A 26,034-nucleotide genomic window follows, 5' to 3' on the forward strand; every position below is an offset into this window, starting at 1 on the left:
TTTGTAGCCGGCAACCATCAAGACCCATAACATCATCGAGAGGACAGCCAACTTTGTATGTCAGCAGGGGGCTCAGTTTGAGATAGTCCTGAAAGCTAAGCAGGCCGGTAACTCCCAGTTTGACTTTCTTCGTTTTGACCATTACTTGAACCCTTATTACAAACACATCCTGCGGGCCATGAAGGAAGGTCGATACAACCTTGTCTCTGCCAGCAAGCAAGAGCAGTCGCAGGGTGAGTTATAGAAAGCAGCCACTGAATCCATAGGTGTTATGTCCTCGCACAGACATTAAATTTATAGAATTGAGAAGTGTCATGTACTGTAATCAATGCAGAAATATCAGATCTGTAATACACGAGCAATCAAAACAGAAGACTACAGTCAGAAACATTAACATTCTGCATTAATTATAATATTAAACATTTGTTCATACATATATTCATTACTTTTTCTTTTTTTGCTTTCTTGCTGTAGAATCCAACTCTGATGATTCAGATGAGGATGGGGATGGCAATTACCTCCATCCCAGCCTGTTTGCCCCTAAAAGGAGCTCTCGCCTGGAGGAGCTGGTAAAGGTAATGTAAATAGAATGTAGGCCCCACCCAGTGTGGAGCTTTACCCGTTTGATACAGTTCTACTTTACATTGCGGTGCTGTCCTGTGAAGACCATGCATCTCCAAAATGTCACATTTTAGTGAGCTAAGACTTAAGTAGCTTAAGAAATAGGAAAATGGTTGTCATTGGACAGTGACTCTTTATCATAATGTTGTGAAATACTTCAATTCTAACTGGTAGGCGACTACTGCCTGCCATGTGAATTATATTTACATTCTGTCAATACTGCCCATGTCTGCCTCTGTTTCCCTGTCTTCATACTGTTACAGTTTTTTGTTAGTGCTTTCATGTGCCTTGACAGGACAGCCATGAGTCTTTGACAGAGCAGAAAGAATGGAAGCATGTCTTTTTAAACAAACGTGGGCTCCTTTTAGTAGCACGCTGACTAGCAGTTGCCTTCCATCAAGAGGGATTTCCTTTTCAAATCAGCCACTCTAATTTTCTAGTAATGATTTGGTTTTGATATTTTATGGAGTTAACCCTTAAATTCTGTAGATCTCTTGTACTGCACCAAGGAAGGTTCATGCATTAGATTACTTACAGAGTAATGCTTAAATGTTGCATTACATTTCATGGTTTCTCTCTTCAGAGAGCTTTATATTATTACTGTAAAATAGTTGTCTCCTATAATATGCATGTGTTGTAATCTCAGTGGTATAAGCATAGCTTTACAAAATATAACATAATGGTGTGGTAGACTGTTTTTACCAAATTGGCCTTATTCTTCTGCAGCCTCTAAAAGTGATGGACCCAGACCATCCTCTGGCAGCACTTGTACGAAAAGCCAAACAGGAAAGAAATGGCACTCCAACAATGGCAACCAAACCAGAGGAAGTGACAGACCCAGCTGCATCCAGCACACCAGCGCAGTATACTGCTGACCGTGAGTAGAGATTTTTTTTCCCCCCTCTGAGAACAAAAGATAACACATGTGAAATCTATAAAGACTCTGATAGTGCTCATCACACGTTGGGTCTGATCTAGGGCTGGGCGATTAATCGAATTTTATTTTCAATTATGATTTTGGCTTCCAATGATTATGAAAACAAGAAAATCGAGATAAAATGATTATTGTGCCTCATTTCGTTTTGCAATGATGCACTCGTTTTGTCTTGTGTAACAAATCCAGTGCATCCCCTTTCGTTCACAGCGGTGCGCTTTCACCCCTCCCTAAAAGCCCAAACTCACTCTCAGCCAGGCTGTGGCATCTTTAGTTCAGCTCGAGCCAAGATGAAGGGGGAGGTTATAACTACTGTAACTTGCTAGTCACCTTTACTAGGTTAAGCCTATGGCATTTTACATTGCATAAATTGGCCTAGCCCCTAGCTGACTTTTCCTGTACTCATAGCTTAACTAATTACATATTTATACTCATTTATACTTTTCTATACTAACAGTTGTTTAAGTCACTGCATCTCCCGACAGAACACCACGGGTGAATTTCAGTGTTATGTAACGCAACGAGTTGTCGTCAACTCGAGTAGTTCACCTGTCTGTCTTCTGCTTATGTTCCGGCTTTATTTTCTTAATTTCCTTCTGTTTTTCTCTCAGCCAAATATGGTTGCTCTTGTTTGTCTACCACTGAGCACAGAAATGGTTTCATTTATAAAAAATATATAAAGCCTCCCTGCCCCACTGTACAGGCATTAAAATTGCATTTTTTCTTAGAGTACTGTTGACCACAGAAAACTGGCATTTGACTTCTTCCTTTTTGACCATTTTCTGCTGATAGTGTTCTGCCACTGCTGGTTGTTCAATACAGCTCCCCACTACTTAATGCTGACCATAGTCTATAATTGATGTGAAGGCATTTTCAACGCCTTTCAGCAAAGTAATATTGGGTTTAGAGGTGTTCTGGGGCAAACTTCCTGAAAACCAGAAGGCATGATCTGAACCACCTCTCAGGTCCACACTTTTAGTCCACCTGGGTTCTGGGTCAGGTCAGACTTAAATAGATATGTGTGCAAAATTTCAATTAGACCTGACAGAACCTGAGAAGGTTTGATAACATAAGCAACACATAGTGCATCTCTAGTAAGGAGATCTTCATTGTGTTAGAAAGTGTGCATATTACATTAAAGGGATGGAAACTAAAGCATACCCATTATAGTCCCACTCGAGAATTGCACTCTCACATGCATTGACAAATGCCTAACATAAACAGTACATGAAATGGATATACCAGAATATAAAAGTAAGGCAAAACTTAAAAAACAGCCTCAAAATAACAATAAATGCTCCCAACAAAAAAGTTAGTTTAAAGTGTATGACACAATGCAAATATGGAGGAGTCACTTTGTTTCAAAACACTGTGCATACGTGCTCTGCATTCTTGCTTGGAGTCACTAGAGTCAAAGTCAGAAATTTTCAAGTCCTACACCTAGGGGTTTTAAATATCTATTCAAAATGACATTACAGGTCTTTTGCATGCTCATCATATTTAATTGCACTCACATTTCCCTCAGATATTCTTAAGTTAAAATGTACCCGTGAGGGCTAGATATGACTACGCTGTATACAGTATGCACAGTGTGAACAGTATGAACAGTGTGAAATGAATACGCTAGATATATTCAGTGTGATCATGTGCAGCAGTTAGATTAGGTATAGCATAAAATATTAGGGCTGTACCAAATAGTTCGAAGCTTCGTTCAAAACGTTGACACTTGAATTCCAAATCAACATTTGATTTGTGCTTTGGAACTTAACTGCCATGAAACAATCAGAAAATTAAGTTTTTATTTCTCTGATTCACTGCTACTACTACTACTAATGTCACCACCTCTCCTCGTTCACTGCTGCTCTCTCTCTCTCTTTGCATGGGGCCAACTTTGAATCTTTTACAAACAGCAACCAACAAATCCTACTCATTCTGCCTGTCCTTAACAAAAAAGACAAACTCATTTAATCTGATGAATCACTTTAAAAATTACATTTGGTACAGTCCTATAAAATACAGTGGTGTGCAAAAGTGTTTGCCCCCTTCCTGATTTCTTATTTTTTTTGCATGTTTGTCACACTTAAATGTTTCAGATCATCAAACAAATTTAAATATTAGTCAAAGATAACACAAGTAAACACAAAATGCAGTTTTTAAATGATGATGTTGCATAATAGCCGAGCTTTATATGGATTCAGATGTGAATTTGATACAACATTCTAGTGAGGCTGACAGACGAAGAAGAACAAAATGAAGACTTTGGGGTGGCCTAGTCAAAGTCCTGACCTGAATCCTATTGAGATGCTGTGGCATGACCTTAAAAAGGCAGTTCATGCTCGAAAACCCTCCAATGTGGCTGAATTACAACAATTCTGCAAAGATGAGTGGGACAAAATTCCTCCACAGCGCTGTAAAAGACTCATCGCAAGTTATCGCAAACGCTTGATTGCAGTTGTTACTGCTAAGGGTGGCCCAACCAGTTATTAGGTTTAGGGGGCAATCACTTTTTCACACAGGGCCATGCAGGTTTGGATTTTGTTTTCCCTTAATAATAACAACCTTCATTAAAAAACTGTATTTTGTGTTTTGCTTGTGTTATCTTTGACTAATATTTAAATTTGTTTGATGATCTGAAACATTTAAGTGTGACAAACATGCAAAAAAATAAGAAATCAGGAAGGGGGCAAACACTTTTGCACACCACTGTATATAGTGCAGGTGTAAGTACAAGTAATGCCAATAGTAGACATTATATACAGAATAAACAGCTGGAGGTATGATATGAATACGGCGTTATACACTATAGATCAGATATGTACAGTATAGACAGTAGTATAAATATGAATAAACTATAGGTCAGATATGTACAGTATGGACAGTAGTATAAATATGTATTGGTATGTAATAGCATACATAGTTCAGGTATATGTATGTGCAGTAGTGTGGCAGTGGTAAGTGAGTAGCTCCAACAGCGAACCTTTTAAACCTAGACTCAGAACTTAGCTACTTTAGAAAATCACATGAATATGATATCCTGTATTGAGGCTAATGTAAATCTATAGCATTCAGATGAAATGTCATCCAAGAAGACATTTTTAAACTGAATAAAAATGAATTCAAATCAGAAGAATGCCTGGCTTCTATACATTCTGTATGCAAGGCGATGTGCGTATCCATCCATGAGTCACATCCACCCCCACTCCACGTTATTCATCACTCTGCCGCTTATGTAATTTTTTCATGTATGTGTTCATCTTTCCCTGAAACAGTTGCTTAAATAAACTAATGGTCATTGGGCCCTGCTGACCCGTGAGTGTTTGTTTGTCCATTACTGCAATTTATTCATCCCTGAGACAGTTGTGGGGGGTGTCCTTTGACCTGGTCTTTGCGGCAGAAATAAGGCTGTTAATGTTAGTAAATTGGTTGTGGATGACCTAGCTGCTTAATACTGTTGATATGCAGTGTTGCTCAAAATGGGGGCTTTTAATTTACCCATCCATGTAGCAATGCTTGGTTTGGTCCAATGGGAAAGGCTTCTCGTCTTTTGAACATTTTTTGTTTTGCCACTTATGATGTTAATACAGGATGTGAATAATAAGTCACTTCATTACCTCTTTTGTACTGGATTGCCTCCATGAGTTTAGTGTATGTAATGAGTATGCTAAAGACAGCTCCAAAAACTCCAGCTAACTTCAACATTAAAGTCGATCTGTGAAATATTTCTAGCGATCTCATCATCTGTCTATCTGACCATCTAGCCGATCAACCATTCAACTAAATTTCCTTTTTGGCCTTCCGCTTACACATCTTAAGTCTTTATCTGAGTTGTAACACGTATCAGGTTCGTAAGTTAAAACTCCTACTTTGGTTTTCCATTTTCCTGACTAGAGAAAATTGGATGTGTTGTTAAAATCAACCAGCTCAGTGACTAATGTGTTAATATCACATTGTCTCCACTTTGACACTGACCATTTATTTTGTCCATGTCCCTCTATTGCCCCCCTCCTCTTGCCCGCTCTCTTTTGAATAAAGGGTCTTTGTAATACAAACCCACTGATAAGAAGAGGACCCTTTTCCCATGTTGATTTATATTTTCTTCCTTCTGCAGATTTAAATTAATTTAAATAAAGGACATATTAAACATAACATAAAAACTTCATAGCTTGACAGTGAACAGGACAACACAGTACTGAAAACAACCATAACACTAAGCAAGCTTCAGTTTGTGGTTCAACAAACACAGAACTGACAATTTAAAGTATTCATAAGAACGAGAAATCTTAATGCAAGCTCCTACAGTAACACTTAATTAGCTCAGTGTGATTCAGATTTCACTTAGTCACTAAGTTTTTAGGTGTAAAATTGCATGCCAATGTATACAAAACCCCACAAATAGCTCACATTTATATTTACAATAAAAAGAGACAAACCATGGGTTTGGGGTCAACTAAGTACCTCAAAAGGCACTTGGGAAAAGTTGCTGCGGTCACAAAGGGCTGTATCTTTGTCCAGCTTTTCCATTTTTCCTGCCTTGAAAATGTATTTCAACACAGTGACAGAGCACAAATGTGTCATTTTTTTGTCATTTATAGGCTCACTAAACAAGCCTGGTTTTGACAGTTTCCATTTCCAGTGGCATTTGACTTTTCCCTGATGTGTTGATGTTTTTCACCAAAGTTGAAATAGGATTGCTAAAAGACTCTGAAATAAATTTGTAAATTTTCCTTTAACTTTTATGAATGCACCATAATTTCATATAAAATCTAAACAATTGTTTCTCTGTACTTTACACTTTTCAACTTAACTGAAACAAGAGCAACACCCTACACTATAAAGCATTACAGCATACAAACTATGGCCTCTGTGGTCACCATAGAGTTGAATTGACGACTGTGACAGCAAAAATTGAGCAATATGATCCTCTCAAAGCTATTATTTATTGCCTGGCTGTGGAAATGGATGGTATTATATTGTGCACTTTGTGTCCACATGAAGTAACAGTAAATGTTGGTCCTTTTATCAGATGCAATTGAAGCATTTCGGAGAGGAATTTCATGTAATAATCCCATCCTCATTTCTTTGCAGCAAATGCAGCAGCGGTGTACTACGGGTACTACATGCTTCCTGATGGAACGTTCTGCTTGGCCCCGCCTCCCCCAGGAATAGATGCCAGCTCCTACTATAACAGTGTGCCCTCCGCTGTCATCGCTCCTCCTACGTCTTCTGGTGCAGTGCCTAATCTAGGAACTACACCCACCCCTCCTGAAACTATTGCCTCGGCACCACCAGCTACCGCCCCTTCTCAGGTCACTTGCTCTCCTGCCCCTGCTGTTGTATCAGAAACCAGGTAGGAAGTAATGGACATCCCTGTATAATACCGTTTTCTCCTTGATAGTTTTAGTGACATTTAAAATGCTGTTGGATTTTTGTGGTATTTTGCTTTATCAGACATTAAGTACTATGAACCTTTGATTAAAAATACATTGGTACAGTAATTTTATTGGAGAATTGAAGGCTGAAACAGATTTGTAGTTAGCTTTGTCAAAGTTTTTAACTAAAAAGCGTAATTAGCTTAATTTGCTTTAGGGTATGAGGAATCTGCCACTTAAATGAAACACTGTAATTTGATAGAGCAATTAGACCCAGAACAGAGCACACGTGTTTTAATAGCTGAAACAGTTCTCTCAGCTTAACATCTTTAATATCCCCCGAAAACAGTTCGAAAGCCGAAGCTCCAGTTTCCACACCAGCAGCAGCGGCCATCATTCCCCCACCACCTGACATCCAGCCAGTCATAGACAAGCTGGCCGCATACGTTGCTAGGAATGGTCTTAAGTTTGAGGCCAGTGTCCGTGCCAAGAATGATCCACGGTAAGTGTTCTTACTAGAAATAAATCTGTTGCTCCGGTCACGTCTTGATTTTAGGAACTCTTATCAGTAACTTTCCCTTCAGACACTGCAGAACGTCTTCATCATCCTCTGGCTCATCTTTTATGAGTGCTCACCCCTCATCTTATACAGTATGTGTTCTTCCCTCTGTCTACTGTAGGTTTGACTTTCTGCAGTCTTGGCATCAGTACAACACGTATTACGAGTTTAAGAAGAATTACTTCCTGCAGAAGGAAGGAAAAGGCTTCCCAGAGGTATTATAAGCTTTATGTATTTAAGTGTGTGTGTGTGTGTGTGTGTGTGTGTGTGTATCTGTGTCTGTTTATGTGCATTTTCAAAAACAAAGGTCACTGGAATTAGGCTTGTATCAATCAACCAAAAAAAATTGCATGCAGGGCTGATGTAATTAAATAATAGCAAGCTCTTTGTGCATAATGGAATGGCAAAGGTGTTGGAGGACCAACAAACATGTAGAAAATCAGCAGGAATTTGTGGCTCTAGTTAGTGTTGCTGTGGCGACACATCAAATTATAAATCTAACCTAATAGAGTGTGCAATATTAAAATTACCTTAAATTACCTAATGCTTTCTTCATATTTTCTTCATAACAGACAGCATTTTTGAAAATAAACATTGCATTATTTTTTTCTCTTAATATTATGTTCTGTTTATTATTTCTTTATTATGTTCTCTTAATTCCATTGCTCAGTAGACACTCAGTATTAAAGCTCAGTAATTGCTATGTTAATACTTCACCCCGGCAGGTGACCTTCACACCTACGAGAAACACTGTTCTCCCATTTGTCACCTGTCATCACTGTTCTCCACACCTACATGTACTTCTGTTTAACAGCATTTGCAGCCAAAGTTTAGACATGGGAAAAGGTTGTCTAAGCATTCACTGCACTTACAGTCAACCTTGAAATTAGCTGCTTTTTGTTGCTGATAAGATAGGACCCGCCATGCTAAAATTAGATTTACCCTGATCCAAAATATTGAAATGAGAGATGAGTGACAGAGAGAACAGGGAAGAGTTTAATCGGCAAAGTATTGTCAAAAAGCCAACCCTCTTACTGGGCAGTCTCGTTTTCCACCTTCTCTTCCACCAAGACTTTTAAGGCTCAAAACTCTACCAGTGAGGTAATTCCAATTGTTCCCAGTACAGTCTCCCTTGTTTCAGGAATTTTATATAATCGAGTTTCAATATCTTGAAACAAGGCAGTTGTCTGCATCACTATCAAAACCTAATTCTTGAAACAAATTGATTGGTTGACTGCCCATTTGCAGACTTTCCACTTGTTGTTTCACTTGTTCAGTCTTGCCAGTGCTGCAAGGCTTCTATACCTACTCTCCATCACTGTCTGTACACCCGCATCAGAAGTGAAATCCAATCATGGTGTATCAGGACCTTAATGAGGCATCCCACCCAATTAGCAGCAGTACCAACAGACAGGTAACACTCTCACTGGCTCTTCCGGCTGGCCTAGCTCCCCAGTGGCACATGCCTTATAAGCTGTATGGCATATTGGTTAACCAGTAACTGTTGCTGAGGTAATTTATGATTTCCTCTCTTTGAAATTGTGCTCAGTAAGTTGTAGTTTTTCTCTCCCCTTCAGGTTGGGTTCAACACTTGTTTTTTGTCATTTATTTTAGTATATACCCTGGAGAATAGTTTTTTGTTAATTTCTTTATTTATATACTTCTAATATTAATAATGGAGCCCCACACACACTAAGCTCATGGTGATACGAGGATATTTTAAGATGGCCAGCTGCTTGAACAATGTATCCCTTTGGAATATTTGAAGAAGAAAAACACAAATACAGTTTGCAGGAGTAGAGGGCTAACTTGTATTGCAATTTACCCATCTATGAGGTAACCACAAATAATATGGTGAGTTCAATTTACTTGTCCTCAGGAATGGGTCCCTATGTCACTATTCTAAGTGAGGTTCTTCCTGTAACTTTTGAACCAATATATGATAATTCTTGTATTCCTGACATTCCTTTAAAATAACAGTGACATTAGAATGCATTCAGTTACATTTAACAAATATAAATATATATAAATATAGCATCATATAACCTCACATAACTCCCTTAAAACATAAACAAGTACTGTGGATTTCGTCCCCAATCTCTTACATTCAAATCGCATTTGGATGGGATCACAGTCAGAATGCAGAGTAGGGACAATGACAGCAACCAAAACCTGTTTGAATGCACATATGGGCATGTGAGTATTGTTTTGAGTTTTATAAGTATATCCTTTAAAGCTAACTATACCAAAGGAGCCACTAATAAAAATAGATACATCATATATTTTCTCTGTACTGGTGATAAATCTTACATACTGCACACAATCAAAGTAATTATGGGCTCAAATTCCTCAAAGCACAACCTGTTTTCCTGCCGAGGTCCCTTTAGAATCTGATCTCATGACAAAATTAAAGATAAATGGACTATGCATATTGTAGCATAGTCATCAGGTATTAGAGTTGTTTCAAGGTTTTAGAAATGCAGTTGTTATTAATCAATAACACCCGAGGTTATGTTTTTATTTTTTATATATTAGACAAGATCTCAGGACTTCTCAAGTTCACAGGAGTCCCAACAAGCCATCGTCCCTCTTAGACAAGAGGATTATATGTGATTTGAACAGTCAAGTAGGTAGGTAGGTAGGTAGGTAGGTAGGTAGATAGATAGATAGATAGATAGATAGATAGATGCTTCTTACATGTTTACATATATGCATGCATATGTATACATATATTCAAGGTTTGTTGAGTCTGCTTTGTATGAGGGTGAGAAAGTTTTGTAAGGAGCAATTTGTCTTCTGACGAATCAAATCAATTAGCTTGTCAGAATGCAGAGGAGTGTGGCCCATTATGACACAGCACAGGCTGCTCCAACAAGCAGCTGCTCGGCTTTTCTATCAAGAAACCTGCCTTGTATTTGTGATTGGTGCTGTGGGTAATGGAATGCAGATATCGCTGCTCTTAGTCAGTGCCATTATTTATAGTTTCATAGTTAATGAAGAAAGGGCTAAAATCAGTCAAAGCAGATAGCAGCAGGATGTGGGGCTGCTGTTGCTTTGTATAAGTATCTATAAAATCTTCCGAAAGCGGCACTTTTGGAGTGGATGAATAAAACTGTTATCTAAAAAGGAGCATTTTGTAAATAGTCTACATCATCAAAAGCCTCGTCTGCTTCCTGTTTGGAAATCTCTGCTCATAAGGTGTATAAAAAGTCACTGATTCATGTCGTTATGCTGGGTTTAGTGTGATACTCCACCCAAATTATCAAACACATTCTTTTAACAATTAAAATTATTCTTTCAATCTGTTCTGGCATGTAATAGAAAACTGAAGTCCCGCTCCACTTCTGGGAACACCTCGCCATTTAAAAAAACGTAAAGCACCAGCACTTGTTTTGTTAGCAATCAGCCGCATGTGGCTTTAACAGTGCGTTTGTGGCTAAGATGAATAGAAGCCTAAAAAATATTTTATTTTAGTCAATTAAAAATAAATAATGAACTTCTGTGAAGTCCAATTTATGAGAATATTATAACAGGGAGACGAGTTGACATGTTCACTAAAGGCGTTATTCAAATGAAGTCTCAACAAGACAATTTAATTTGGGCACAGCAGTTTTCATCCCCTCAGCTGTCAGATCATCCCCGATTGAGTCAGTTTAACATATAAAGTTCTATTCTTGGCTGGACATATCACAATAATCTGACAGTTTTTCTTTTGCAGTTAATTATTTTAATTTTTATAAATTAATGTAACAATGACAATGTTTATTGTGGAATTTATGTTTGAATTTAGCCGACAATTTAACATGGTTTAGAGTGAGCTTTCTCTGGCTTCTTCTCCTGTGAGCTTTCATTTTTAGAGTTTTTTAGGAGTTATAGTCTCTGGGGCCACGGTAAAGTGCTTTGACTTTTGAAAGCACTGTTCAATTACAGCTGAATAGTAGGAAGCTGCCTTTGAAGCATTCTTCAAACATGGTAAAATGTACCTTGTGAGGTTAGGGGTTTTTTTCCCTCTTGTGGCATTGGCTTCATCACCGCTTTTGCCTTTCATTCCATCAGCAGTTTATATTTGGGATAGCGCCTAAGAGCTCTTGGTCCACAGGTATTACTACAGATGGTTTCTGGTTATCTGGCCTGCACACACAAGCCAGCTATAAGGACTTTGTGAACACACTTTGTTGCTGTGAGGAGCGGCAGACCATAGAGCGGGATATTGGAGAGCCATTTAAAGGTGTTTAAAGCTATTTAAGCAACTAATTAAACTGCCAGATAAGTAAATAGCAGGGTAGTATGAGTAAACAAATAATATTGAAATTGATCCTGATCTGATATGTATAGGACCATTCAGTGAAATAATGGGATTATTTACATGATGACATGACTTGCCACCTCTCTAACCCCCCTGTAAAACTTTTCACAGAAAAAAAACAAACAAATTTGTTTAAAGACGCAGGCTAGTTAAATTAATCGGCACATAGATTTTATGTCCTATGCACCCACGTGGTGTTTCCTGCTGCAAAACAACAATGTTCATCACTGTTTACAATAAATAAGTGTCCTGTTGCAATAATTAAAGCTAGATAAATGTATTGTTAAATGATAGTCTTTGTACTGTTCATAATTTAATTTATTTCCATGACCTGTATGCTGGGATAAGAGGACTTAATGTTGATGCATGAGTAAAAGAGACACCTGTCAGTCATCTGTTGCATAGCCAACCTGAAATGAAATGAAAAAAAATGTGGACTTGCCTTCAGAGACCACCGCTGTACACAAGTTAATAATTTCCATTGTCTGCTTTTTTCTTACTTTCCATTACTGTGCAGAGACAATAGTTCTTCTCATCTAATAAGACTGACTCAACTCTAAAGAGCATTCTGCTTGTGTTAATGGTCTACTGACCTATTCTGTTCTGCTCAGCACCTCCATATGCTTCCACTACAGAAATGTGAAAGAACTGAAGGATATCCATTAGGCCCCAGCCAGAAGTTTCTGTTCTCCACAGTTGCTGTTGGTTCCTGTACAGCAACATTTACTATAGAACAGTAGGAAGATGTCTTCAGAGGTGTAAACCTTAACTGTGGATAGAACCCTGTAGATGAGTAGGTTCAGTAATTAAATCCACGGTTACAGTATCATTGGAAACCAATGCAGAGGAGTGAGTCATCCTAACATTTTTCTATCTATCTACTAGTGATATACAGCGAAGAAGCATTCACACAATGTGTTCTCGCTCTCTTTTTTTTATTTTTTTATTTTTTTGACAAACTAAATGACAGGCAGATAGACAACCAGCTCCTCTGGATGTTTCTTTTGAAAACTTTCCTAACACCAACTTTTTGCACATATTACCGCTGTACTTCCAACCCACCATGGAAGTACATAATGTAAAAATGAAGGAGAGCAAGTTTCCATGGAATCTCATTTTCAGTACCATCTGTCTCACATCAAAATCCTACTGGGTGTGTGGAAACACTGTAGAAAAATACCATCACGTTTAGATGGGACGTAGAACTTGTGTGGCCTTTGAAACATGTTACTGGTTTAACAGTGTACACTAGGACTAGGAAATTGATTCAGATAAGTTTACAGTGTATATTTCTCTCTTTCAATTCAATTTCAATTAATTCCCCCCCCCCTTTTCCTTCATCCAGAGTGAGACAATAGATGATGGTGATAAGCTTGAATCAGACACGTCAGTCAAGGAATCCAAGCTGACAAAAGGTAGGACCATTAACACAAGAAAAAATACACAAACTATAGTACTACTTTCACTTCCTCTTCTTTAGTTCATTCGTTCACTAAATGAGATGCAAAGCCTTTGGGTAAGTATGTGTATATGCGAGTATACGTGCACATATTTACTCTAGTGTGTACATAAGTGTGTGTATGTGTTTTTATGTTGGTGTTTATGCACAGCTGCCTGTGAGTCTGTTGGTATTTATGCTTGCAATTTCATTTGGTGATATCAGGCTGGAAATGTCTATGCAGAGATGAAAGAGTCTGCTTACCACAATGCTGGCGGGACCCATAAACATGCACATATATGCAAATTAAGGCATGTATTCACACATACTATTGGGAGGCGACGGATCACGGAGAAGGCCAAGGAAAACTAATGACTAGTTGGAGTAGTGCGCAAGTTAACTATCCAGCCTTCCACAATAAGGATCAAGCTCCTATATTAAATGTATTTAGACACACTGTCACCTAGAGCAGATGCATTTCATTTGCAAAATAGAAATCAGTGTGACACACCATTGCTGTTTAATATCTAAACAGTTGCTCTGTGGCTAACTCTGCTTATCTTTCTACATTGTATTCTGCCTATTGTCCTTTTTGTTTGCTTGTGTGTGTATGTTTGTCTCTTTCTTGTTTTGTAAACTGTCTTGGCTCCCATTTTCTTCTACTTCTCCTTCCTATTTTTTCCATCTCTGTCTTCTCTCTCTGTCCATCCCTCTCTTAATCCTTCCTCCAGCCTCTCCTTTCTTTTTTCATTGCCAAGAAGAAGTCTAATTGCTGTAGTCAATTTTTCATTTTACTCTGAATTTGTTAATCAAAAGAGGGCCAGGATGCACTTGCCTGACCGTTATGAACATTTACTCTTCTGAAACCTTTTTGTTTTCTCTAAATCACAATTCTACATTCCCTGTCTCTCTGTGCCATTGCAGCCTCTTTTGCCCCCATCTGTTTTGCCATCAAGGCAAAGGAAAATGACATGCTGCCGCTGGAGAAGAACAGAGTTCGATTGGACGATGACTCGGACGACGATAAGGTCTAGTTCAGCTTGGTTGATTCAATGCATGTAGATCTAGGGTTGACTTGTTATGGATAGAAAACTGATCCTTGAAAATATATTTTTAATACCTTGAAATTAACAATAAATTACTGTACATGTTTGCTTGAAGTTAAAGGAGGAGGAGGGGCTGGAAGCTTTGATGGGTGGGGCTGAGATGGTTGACAAGGAGCCTCCTCCAGTCAGTGCACCAGAGGAGAAGAGACCCTCCCTCAGTTTGGAGGAATTGGAGGCAAAACAAGGTAACATTATTAAAAAGATTATTAGGGAAATTTAAAAACACTTTTGTAAAAAATTTACCTGCGCTGCTTAAGGCACTGTACCTCTTTATAATCAGTCAGTAGGCCACACTAATAGAGGGGGAAAAAAAACTTAACTTACTTTATTAATTACCTTCAAGTTGAAAACATGTTTTAAATTTAATATGACGACATTTAGACTCTTATTTCCCTGTTTCTGTCTGTCAGTTTGTGCATTCAGACGCCCATCGGCCTCATTCTGCCTGTGTGATTGACAGAATGTTAATACAGCACCTGATGAGGGTTAGGACAGAACCCCTTTTCTCTCCTCAGCTCCATGGCTGTTTAATGTGGGTGCACTAGAATTGAATTCTTTGTCTCAGCGTCAGCACTTAAGTACAGGTGCTTACATGACATCTCTGTCACACCCACTGGCGTGCTGTTACTTTCTGGGAGTGCTGTAGTTGGAGGAAAAACAACAGGGGAAGAGAGGAGATGAATAAATCCATTGAGTCTGAATTATAAATTCTCTCAACAGGGTGTACCCAGCAGTAAGAGACGACCAGTGTAGTACAGCAAACAACAGTCATATATCTCTCAAAGGCCCAATGGAGACAGATGTACTCTCTCTATTTTTGTCTCTTTTTTTGTTAAGTCATGGTTGTACAATATTACACACTGGCTCTCCTAAGTCTTTCCTAAACTAAAGTAATGCATCAGCACTAAGGAAAACACGTAGTTATACAGGCATATTCGTCTACGTCAGAATGCCTGCAAGAGGTTTACACTGCTTGTTCTGATCAGGATTTGTAGGACCTATACCATATTAAATATAATAACAAATCAAACTATCTGATCTAATAAGATCACAGCTTGCTTTGTGATCTTAATAATTTTTACAGAAAGTGCCTTCATTAGGGACTGAGAAAAAAACGCCACTTTTGCCTCATGCATGTTGCCAATTTTATTTTCAAGGTTAGAGTCACTTCTCTAAAATCATTCAATCCATATATCCTTATGTATCACTGCCTATTCATTTGAAAAGTAATAGGCTTTTTTACTGGAAGCTATTGTACTTGAAGTTGATTCATTGCATCTTGTTATACTTTTACGCCCTCCACAATCTGCAGTTGCACCCATTTAGCTTCAAAAGATTTGACATGCCCCTTTGAATGATCACAAAGCAGTGAAATATAAAATGATATTCCAAAAAGACAATTTCACTTCTAATGTCAAACAAAAACCGACAACCAGCAGATACCAATGCAATTGCAATTATCAATAATCCATTTGAGCTGACAAGTTAACTAGACTTCTCTATCAATTCATCATTTCATTTCACAAAATAACTATCATATGTCTGTGAGTTGATCACTATCAATGACTGACTTACTTAAGCAGGCGTTGAGATGTCTGCCTCTCAAAGCCTCCTCCATGAAAGCTAAAATACTTAATTTTCAAGTCAAAAAAGCAAATGACAAAAAACAATATTACATTTTGACCAAGAATAAATTACTTTTTTGCTAAAAATTTTGTGTTGAACTGAACCTCACCAAATCATCTCTGTGAATTCAGTAGATTGCTCTGTATGGTAAGCATTCTAATGCTTTATCATGTAGTTTATTAAGTTTTTGTACTGTTAGCAATTTAAATGCCCTGAAAACCTATTTTCTCAATCAGGTTCTTCTACGAGCGATGGGCTCCTACATGAATATGTATGTTGGTCACTATTTTCTTCCAAAGTTTTATTATTTCATGTGAGTTCTGATTTCTGTTTTTTTTTAAAAAGGAAAGAAAGAACCACCTTTAGTGCTCTAAAATCTCTCTTAACAAGGAATAAAAGTGAGAAAAGTTGGCAGAAGTACGCAATTATTTGTAGCAATTAACATATTTTTTTTTATTTGTGCTGTGGATTTGAAATAGGATTCCAATGATTGAGTGATTCAGAAGAACTGGTCATAGAGTAACCTGTAATAGCTTTGCTTACTAAATGTCTATTTCCATGCTTGTGCTTGAGGTAATGATATTTCCCACAATAACATCCATACTGTATTCTGATGTAATAGCATGAGGCTGTCTTGCAGAGACACATGATTGTCAGTTGTTCAGCCAAATGCCCTAAAGACAGTGTAGGTCTTTAAAGACGCTGATTTCAGCACTTCATGAGATCTCGAAAAACAGAGCAAAATCTCCCTTAGACCAGAAAGACAGCTGCAAAATAGTCAGGAAAGATGGACAGATGGATAGTTAAGACAAATGTGCTGCTTTTCAGCATCAAGGGGGCTGACAGGTCCCGTTTAGGTTTAGTGGAACAGTCTGAGTGTAATGTTCTCTCTCTGAGCTGACAGACGGCCAGAGAAAGGGGCTGGGAAAGCCTAATAAATAGCTGACTGAATTGGCTTTGCTGTGTGGCAAAGTGGCTGTCAGTCAGCAGGCCTAACTTGATCTGATAGCAGGAGAATCTGTGGCAGACAGCAGAACGCTAATCTGTATTGATGGGCTGGAAAACAACCACACACACTAAATGCAGTTTCCAGTGATAAGTACATGAATCGTTTAGGGCGCTGCAAACATTTCTTAGTGGATGTTCATGTTTATAATGGTAGTAAAAGACTTAAAATACCAGTATATCTTAAATCAATGTAGATGGAAAAAGCTCTAAAAACCCACTGTACACTACCTGCTCAACACCATACTGTAGAGACACAGTAAACAACTAGCTGGTGAACATAGTGGAGCATTTAGTAGCTAAAGAGACAGATATTTCCCTCAGGAGTTGGTTGAGACCAAAAAACAGAGCTAAAAAGAGAGTGACTATTGGACTTACATCTGCTAGTTGGAACACAACTCCAAATGAATGATAGTAGTTCCGTAACTGCTGGATGTATAACTAAGCAACTATTTTGCTAACAAGTTCGCCATATCAAATTATAAAGTGATGATATGTGAATGTTGTGTACACAACTTGTTTCCGCTGCCCCCAAAAAAGCAGTTGGTGCAGTTTTAAAGGGACAGTTCACCCCAAAAATCAAAAATACAAATTTTTCCTCTTACCTGTAGTGCTATCTATCCATCTGGATTGTTTTGTTGTGAGTTGCTGAGTTTTGGAGATATCAGCACTAGAGATGTCTGCCTTCCTCTTGAATATAATGGAACTAGATGGCACTCCAAAAAAATACATTTGGAAAAAACAGCAATGTCTCTTTCCAGAAATCACGACCCAGTTACTCAAGATTAACCACAGACCTTGTTGTGGGCAGTTTTATGTGGGAACTATAGAAAGAAAATAGTTCCTGCATGAAACTGCTCACAACAAACCTGTGGATTATCTCTATGGCCGATATCTCCAAAACTCGGCAACTCACACCAAAACAATCTAGATGGATAAATAGCACTACATGTAAGAGAAAAAAAATGTGTATTTTTGATTTTGGGGTGAACTGTCCCTTTAACTGATTATTTTCATTCACTGATCAGTCTGTCAAGTACTTCTTGATCAGTTGTTTAATTGTTTAGTATTTAGTCATTACTATACAAAAATGCAAAACAGAGAAAATCAACACATTCTCATGAAAAAGCTGGAATCAGAGAATGTTTGACATTTTGCTTGATAAATGACTTGATAAATGATCAATCAGTTATCAAAATTGTGAATAAATGTTTTTGCCTATCAACTTATCAGTTAATCACGAAATCTGTTGACTACTTTTGCTTTTCTAAATTGCTTACCATATAGACATACTGGACAATAAAAGTAAAGCAAGATTGTCCTTCATGATAAGTTGTGTCAAATTAGTCTATAAATACAGTAGTCAGACTCAGCCTGGCCAGGACTGTCTTGTCTTGTCTTGTGTCTTGTCACTGTCTGGGGCACAGATGGATTCTGCTCCACTTGGCTATTGTTCACACTATACTCAAACATGATTTGCCTCGGCAGCCAGCCTATTTTTAGTCCTGAAGAGATAACAGTAGCCCCAGCGGTTGCATAACTTTAACTTGTTTTCCACAAGCATTTGCTTTATACTTCACTATCTTGTCTTGTTTTCTCTGTCTCACCCATCCTGTTGCTCTCTGTGCCCCATCTCATTCTTGTGCTCTCCTTACCTATCTATCCCCTTCCTCGTCTGTGTCACTTCATCTCTTTTTCTCATCTCTCAAAACCGTGCATATTTTCCACCCCCTTTTTCACTCAGATGTCTGTCTTGTCTTCTCCACCCACATGTTCCCTCCTACTTTGCTTTTTCTGTATAAACCTCAAATTGCATGAAATTACCAATCACCAGAGGTCTTATCATTTAGAGCAGGAACTTTGTCAATTCACAGCAGTTGAAAACTCAGAAAAATGCCTCACCTTAGTTAGATGTGACAGTAAGAATGGAAAATTACTCTTAATATCCTTTCTTTCGTCGCTGTCTTTCACTTTCCGTCCTGTCTCTCTCTCCTTCTTTTTTTGTCTTACACTCCCATGTTTTGCTCTTTATGTCTACATCTGTGTATTTCCTCCCTCTCTTTTAATTATTTACTTGCGGTCAGGAAAAGTAAAATACAAATCATAACCTTTCAGCTATTTTCTCCTCCCTCACAGCAGTATAGTAGAAGTATATCTAGCTGTGGTAAAAACAAAAAAGAAAAAATTTTCATCTTCGTCCAACCCTCTCTCTCCTGTATCTCCCTGCCCTTAGCCAAGCAGAAACTGGAGGATCGTCTAGCAGCTGCAGCCAGGGAGAAGCTGGCCCAGGCATCTAAGGAGTCCAAGGAGAAACAGCTACAGGCGGAGAGGAAGAGGAAGGCAGCGCTCTTCCTACAGACCCTCCGCAGCCCCTTTGCTGGGGAGCCTGAGGCCAAGAGAGCTGAGCTAGACTCATCTGCACAGCTTGAGGTATGTGAATAGTTGATAAAGGTGGGTCAGTATTTGTCATGTGTTTATGCAACTATATATTTTTAACTAGAAGCTTAACCAAATCACCCTTGCTCAAATCTTGACTAAATCCCAAGTGGTTGATCCTAAATCACAAGCAAGTCCCAAGTTCTACTGAAGTGTCATTTCAAGTCACATGTGGGAACAGGCACCGTGGATTATATTGCATTAGTATTATTATTATTATTATTATTGTTGTTGTTGCAGAACCCTCAGGCCTCTGGTAGAGGACCCGAGCTTGAGGATGACACATTTTATTTATAGATTATTGCGATAACATATGTACACACTGCAGTCCTATTGTTTTAAACGCCTCTTTCTTTGGATAAAATGTCTTGCGCTATGATGCAATGAGTAACTTGTATATACAACTTTATATTTTAAAAGTTGTTTCACACCTGGCCGACCCAAAGTTTCATCTAAAATATTGGTCCAACATTGTAATTATTACCATTACTACCATTTAAGAGTTTTATGTGATGTTGTGACAGTACCAAACTGCTTCATCTTTTATTGCAGTATGGGACATCATGTCAAGGGTGAAATAATTTTGGGCCTCTGTTATCACAAATATCAAATATCTAAAGGGAGACTCATTCCTGCTAGGCCCCTGATTTCAGATGGCAAAGTATGTGATACTTTGCCATCTCAGGGGCCATAAACAGGTGCTGTGAGTCACTTTCCTGGGCTAACTGCAAAACGTTGCTGCCAGAATTAAAACTTAGAGTAGCCAGTGATGTTTGAGGAAAGACACTGTCTACAAGAGCTGCATTTCCAAGTGGCGAAATTAAAGTAAAAATGTCACTGCATTATCTATATTATAGGTCAGAGAAGATTGTTGTGTGTTGTTCCATTCAAATTAAGTTAAACATATGTAGACATCTACTGATTGCATGTTTGCATACTAAATATGCAGAACTGTGTAATCTTATAATTTTACTAGAGTATATGACTATTTTGAACTGACATGCATAGACTTATTATTCCACCTTGACATATCCCACTTCTCCACATTTCGTTCTAAAATCCTTGAATATAAACAATATAACTGAACTGGGGTGGAAATTAGGCTTTTTTTGTAAGTTGTAGTTAGATAATTCAGGGTAGAAAAATTACACTCACTAACAGTGATAGTGGATAAATAAGCGGGGGTGGACCCTGCCACATCAAATTGTTGAAGCCCACACCCCTGGCTCGACCTGTCCACCTTGAGGTCAGTGACCTTTTCTTGCTGGCTCTGCTTTTTCTTTTCAGCCTCTTATTTTGTTGAACTGCGGGCAATCTTTGGTCATAGTAGAGGTTCAGTCAATGAAAAATCACATTACAATAGCCGGCTCAGTAACCCCCATACTATGCATGAATGCCTGGTTGCTGAGGGAATATCTTCATGTACATCAGTCACATATACGTGAATATTGGGAAACAGCATTCTGGATAAGTATGGAAAAAATATTTGTGTTTCCAGAATATTGCCCCTGTTCTGTTTTCTAAAATATAAAATTCAGAATTTCTAAAAATAAATTGATCATACAAGCAGAGTGGCGTTTGGAGCAGGCATAATGTTTACCACACTGTGTGAGAGAGAGCGTGGGGTAGAGCGAGCTTGATGTCGTCGAAAGCAAGGCAAGAAATATGGCACACGACTGAACTCACACTCCTACGCATAGCTGCCTCTACGCCTGTACGTCACAGCCTGCAAAACAGCTCTGCCCCAAGTGCCTTATAACTGTACCAAATCCGGACATCCGCGACCAAATTAGTTAGAAAATGCAATAAAAAGGCAATTTCTTTGAATTGTATGAATACATAGCGTCACAAATAACCAAATATTAAGCTTGTCTGAACATTTATGAGTTATGAAGTGATGTAATTATCAGAATAGTAAACAGACTATCTTTTCTGTGTTTTTGATAGTTGCATTTATGGTTGTTTCCAAGTACACAGTGAATAAACAAGGCTGCATAAACGGCATGCAAATTAAACCGGTTAGTTTACTTCCTGTTTGATGTTTGACAGTGGAAAGTCGTCCAACGTTCTGTGTAGGAGTGTGGACTGAACTGCCACAAAATTGATTTGTATGAGCTACAGTACCTAGGTACAATCTCTCTGCAATTATTTGGCAACATAATAGCATACATAGTCAGAATGTAACATACATGTTAACAGTTGTATTTTAAAACCATTTATTTACATAATAAACATCTAGCTATTTGTACTCCAATGTCAAATATGGTCTGAAAATCTACACAGAAGTCTGGAAAAGTATGGAATTTTGAAATGGAAGATGTGTAGGAACCCTGTTTAAAGGTCTTTTATATACAGCAGATATTACACATTGTTATTGAGCTGCTGTTGAGATGAATTTGTGCTTAACTCGCAGCTTAGACTGCTCTCCGTGTATAAGCACATATCCTGGGTTGTGACATCAATTTCAATCAGTCATTTCTAAAAAGGAGGTGAGATTTGTATGCTGAATACATTTATCACTACACAGCTGTTGGCACTGATAATGCAGCCTAGTAACTTTTTCTAACGCCTTCATGGTATTTATTATTTATCTATACAATACACTTGTGAAGTGGGCACTTGGGTAAGCTGATAAATAAACATTTATCAAGGCAGAAGGGAGGAATCAAAGTATTGGCAGCGACTGGTGACAAATTTTTTGCCATTGTTGTTTTATAACTTTTATTAGAACATGTTTTAAATTGATTAAACAAGTGCCAACCAAAAGGTTTTTTTTTTTGGCATTATAGTATATTTGAGTATTATCTGAAAATTGTTTCAGTAATTATCCATTCCAGGAATTATCACGAAAATACCATATACCAAGATAACTTTGGCAAATGTAATCATACCATACAATTATCAAATCAGCACGTGCTCAGAGTGCTTGTTGCGTGTTGTTTTGTGCATTTATTGACATCCATGGCATTATTGGAATGACATCTGACAATATAGGAAAATGGCTTTATGATCACCTGTAAATTTGGAGCATCACTACAGAAGAGTCAGAGGTGGAGAATCACCTCTATCAGAATAAAGAAAGATAAAAACTGAATCATAGTAGACTGCCTTTCTTCTATCCACCAACTTCCCTGTTCTGTTTTGGTGCCCTGTTTTAAAATTCTCTTTTGTTTTCATAGAAGTGCTGCAATAATGCAAATTTTAAAAGCCTTTTGTCTGTCTTATTAAACATAGACACAAAAGGCAAGAATACTTTATAGTGTAAATAAGGCTTGTTGGTGGTTATTTGATGTGTAGATTGCCTGTCCATTTGATGGATGTTGCATATCAGCTCCTCATGTGAGGCCAACTGATGCGTGGTGAACTGGACTATTGCCTGTTGGGCCAGGTGGCAATTGGCAGGCTTATGTCACTATTGCGCCAGCTCTGTCACTCTTCTCCAGATGTTCTGTGACTTCTGCAGTGGCCATCAGAGCATACGTATCCTGAAGGAACTACCAACATTCAGCTCATCGGCCTACTAATGAATAAATGGATGTTGTAGTTGAATGAATGTACAGAGATTGTGAACTTGTGTTTGTAGGTGCTCAGTTCACAAACTCTTGAAGGACTTTACAGCGAAAACAAATTTATTTCGATCTAATCAACATTAATTGGCAAACACTGGACAGTCCATGTTGAAAAGAGAATTTCCGTAAGGACAGTTGGGAGTATAGTATATGCTGGGGTGAAACTGAAATGGACAGTAACATGAACAATGACATAAGCAATTACTTTGAGTACAGTGTTATCATAACATGGCTGACATTGTGCTATCTGACCCACTATAGAACATACATGTGACTTTTGGGAAAAGAATTTGTTGTGGAGTTACAGGTTTTTGAGTTGCATTTGAAGGTTTCAAGAAAATTGTGTTCCCTAATTGCAAGACTGCGTCAGGTTGAGATATGGGGAGCTCAATGTGAAAATGGCTGGTGATTTTTTTTTTTTTTTTCTTCCCTCCTTGATTCTAGGGATAGCAAGGTAATGAGCATTCTGTTATCAGAGGGCACAGGTGGGTACAAAATCAATGCTGAAGACAGATAAATAGGACAGTGCAAGTCTGTGTAATGATTTGTTCATTAGAAGAAGCATTTTGAAGAACAAATGTAACCTGAATTTTGAGCAAGTGAAGGGAGATCAGTTTGGCTTCAAGGCGATTAAAACTTCTAGTTGTAGTGAATATTCTGGCAGCAGCCTTTTGTGAGTTGATGCTGCATTTTGGAAGACTGGAAAACAGAATGGTGCAATGGTACAGTACGTTGGGGCTTTAGATAGGTTAGGGGACAGATGTGAATGCTGATGTCAGGTCTTGGTAGAGTTGGCGGACTTGGATCTGTTGATGTAAGCTCTCCATGTTTCCCATTGTGCTCATCATGCTGTTTGTGCGACAGCACTGTAGTACCTAGAGTAAGCTGTCCATAAGTAAACAGAACCGGCCAAATAAGCTTTACAGGCCAAGCCCTCTTTGCTTTTCTAAGTGGCTCTTTTAGTGTTGTGATTCTGTAACTTTGCTCTTTCTTGGAACATATAGGCTCATCATGATATTATAAAGGTGGTCTTAAAGGGGAATTCCACCAATTTTACACGTTAAAGCATTAAAGTGTGTTTATAGGTCTTGTGGAGTACTGCTGCATATGTAAAAAATAAAATGTAAAAAAAAAAGTTGTGTGGCTCCAGAGGGAGCTGAGCGAAATCTGATAAATTGCCTCAAGTGATTGGTCACTTGAGTCAGCCTCAGTTGAGGCTGAAAACTACAAGATTGAATCTAAACAAATCTGGGGTATGGAGACCTCTATAGCACGCTCCTCATCGCTGCTTGAGGCTAGAGGCTACATTACCAGCTACTAGAATAACACACCCGGAAATCCGACCGAACTGTTGGTGGTCGAGTTGCATTGTGGGTAATGAAGGCCCCGGGTTTTGACAAAGAAGAAATATGCATAAATAAGACAGTATCTCATAAATAAATAAGACAGTATCTCCGGTTGTGCTGCATTGATTTGATCTTTTTTTTTTAAACGGTCCTTTGTGAGTCCGACGATGTTATAGGAGTGCGATGCTAAATCGATGGAGTACTCCTTCAAACCCTTTTTAAGTGATGGATATTGCTGGCTTCATCTATCTGTTAAAGTGATGGGGTTTTTTTGTGAACATAAATGTTTCTTACGGGTTCAGTCAGACAAGATAGGATAGTTATGGAAAGAGCCCCAATGCTCGGGAGGGGAGCCGTGGCACTGCTGAGAACAGCAATGAATTTGATACTAATGATATGAAGGAGTAAGAGTGTGCTCAGTTCTCTCCCAGGCTACCATCAGTGAATGATTTCAAAACTTATTTTTCAGTTGAAGCCTTAATTAATGGCCATTGTGAGCATGAGGCAGGCCCGCCTGCTTCTTACAGTGAGTCTCCTAATAAATTTTCTCGTCCATTTCCTTATTAATTAGAGATTTCTGCTGCCTAGCCTAATTTAAACTGTCAGACAGTGTACACAAGCATAGAATGACAAGAAGTAAAGTTAGGATAGTATAGTTAGGTTGTTTATTCCTCTTTGATCACATGCTGTATGTAAACTGAAAATATAGAGAGGGAGTGCTGATCTGATTATTATTATGACTGTATGAGCTGTTTTTGTTTGTCAGACTAATCTGACATGAGACGAATCTCCTTAATGTAAAATTGTCTCATTCACAGTGTTTCGTAGTTAAACTGATTTTATTTTCTTTGAGCATGAGAGATAATAATTAAGTGATACATTTTATTACTGTGATTTTAATCAGGCCAAACTAAATGTGTTTAATCTCTCTGTGCATTATTTTACTATATGTTGCTCTAGTTTTTATTTGAATCTAAAGTTAATTCAGACTTGTGCCGTCTTGAAGGTGATACAGAAATGTATGTAAAAGTCCAACCTAATAAGATTGATGTCCTCACTTTTATGTAAAAGGCACTCTGTCAGACATGAAACCAACATGTAAAATTGTCATTACATTTCTGTAACGAAGTGTATGTCAGAAAGGGGCTTTAGGTTACCACTTTGCAAAACAGAAACAGAGATTAGTAGTAGTAGAAGTAATAATTGTAGTATATTTTTATTAGTAGTTATTTTCTACAGTAAGGTATTTTCAGCTTTATCTTTTGTAAAGGTAACATATTAAATTATTATTATTTATATTTCATAACTTTGATTGTATATGAGGTTTTTCAGTGTAACGAAAGTCATCAAGACCCAAATGAGGCTTTTCACTAAGCATCAGAGGTCTGTTTGGCATCTTGAGATAATGTCACTCCTGTGTGTTCCTCCTCTCTCCTCCTCTCCTCAGTTTTCCATCTTCATATCTCTCCTCTCCTCTCCTCTCCTCTCTTACCCCAAGACAGTAACTTTTTATTGTTACTCCTCTTACTATCCGAACTTCCGTATCTTGCCAGAGCAGGTGTGAGAGGGGCAGGCATTTTCTCAGCCTGGTGTTGGGATAAGCTTCCCATATGTCAGTCCTAATTTTAAACCAAACCTTGCTTCCTATCATTTCATTATCTCTCCCTTAGCCCAGACTCCAGATAGTGTGCAAACATAAAGGTGTAATAAATACTCCTC

The 26,034-nt window shown here is 38.2% G+C and overlaps 1 protein-coding gene across 6 annotated transcripts in view; it reads left to right on the top strand.

Annotated features, from left to right (window-relative positions):
* The window catches only part of LOC122865459 (splicing factor SWAP), a 53,367-nt gene that overhangs the window by 10,075 nt on the left and 17,258 nt on the right, over window positions 1-26,034 (top strand). For all 6 annotated transcript variants that reach the window (XM_044173905.1, XM_044173907.1, XM_044173908.1 and 3 more), the window contains 10 exons: window positions 8-233; window positions 475-575; window positions 1,348-1,498; window positions 6,641-6,902; window positions 7,274-7,426; window positions 7,605-7,698; window positions 13,135-13,204; window positions 14,152-14,255; window positions 14,389-14,518; window positions 19,198-19,394. In XM_044173905.1, the coding sequence (XP_044029840.1) occupies window positions 8-233; window positions 475-575; window positions 1,348-1,498; window positions 6,641-6,902; window positions 7,274-7,426; window positions 7,605-7,698; window positions 13,135-13,204; window positions 14,152-14,255; window positions 14,389-14,518; window positions 19,198-19,394 (1,488 nt within the window). The remainder of the gene's footprint in view (window positions 1-7; window positions 234-474; window positions 576-1,347; window positions 1,499-6,640; window positions 6,903-7,273; window positions 7,427-7,604; window positions 7,699-13,134; window positions 13,205-14,151; window positions 14,256-14,388; window positions 14,519-19,197; window positions 19,395-26,034) is intronic.

The sequence above is a fragment of the Siniperca chuatsi genome, linkage group LG18 (assembly GCF_020085105.1).
Source record: "Siniperca chuatsi isolate FFG_IHB_CAS linkage group LG18, ASM2008510v1, whole genome shotgun sequence".
Lineage (NCBI taxonomy): Eukaryota > Metazoa > Chordata > Actinopteri > Centrarchiformes > Sinipercidae > Siniperca > Siniperca chuatsi.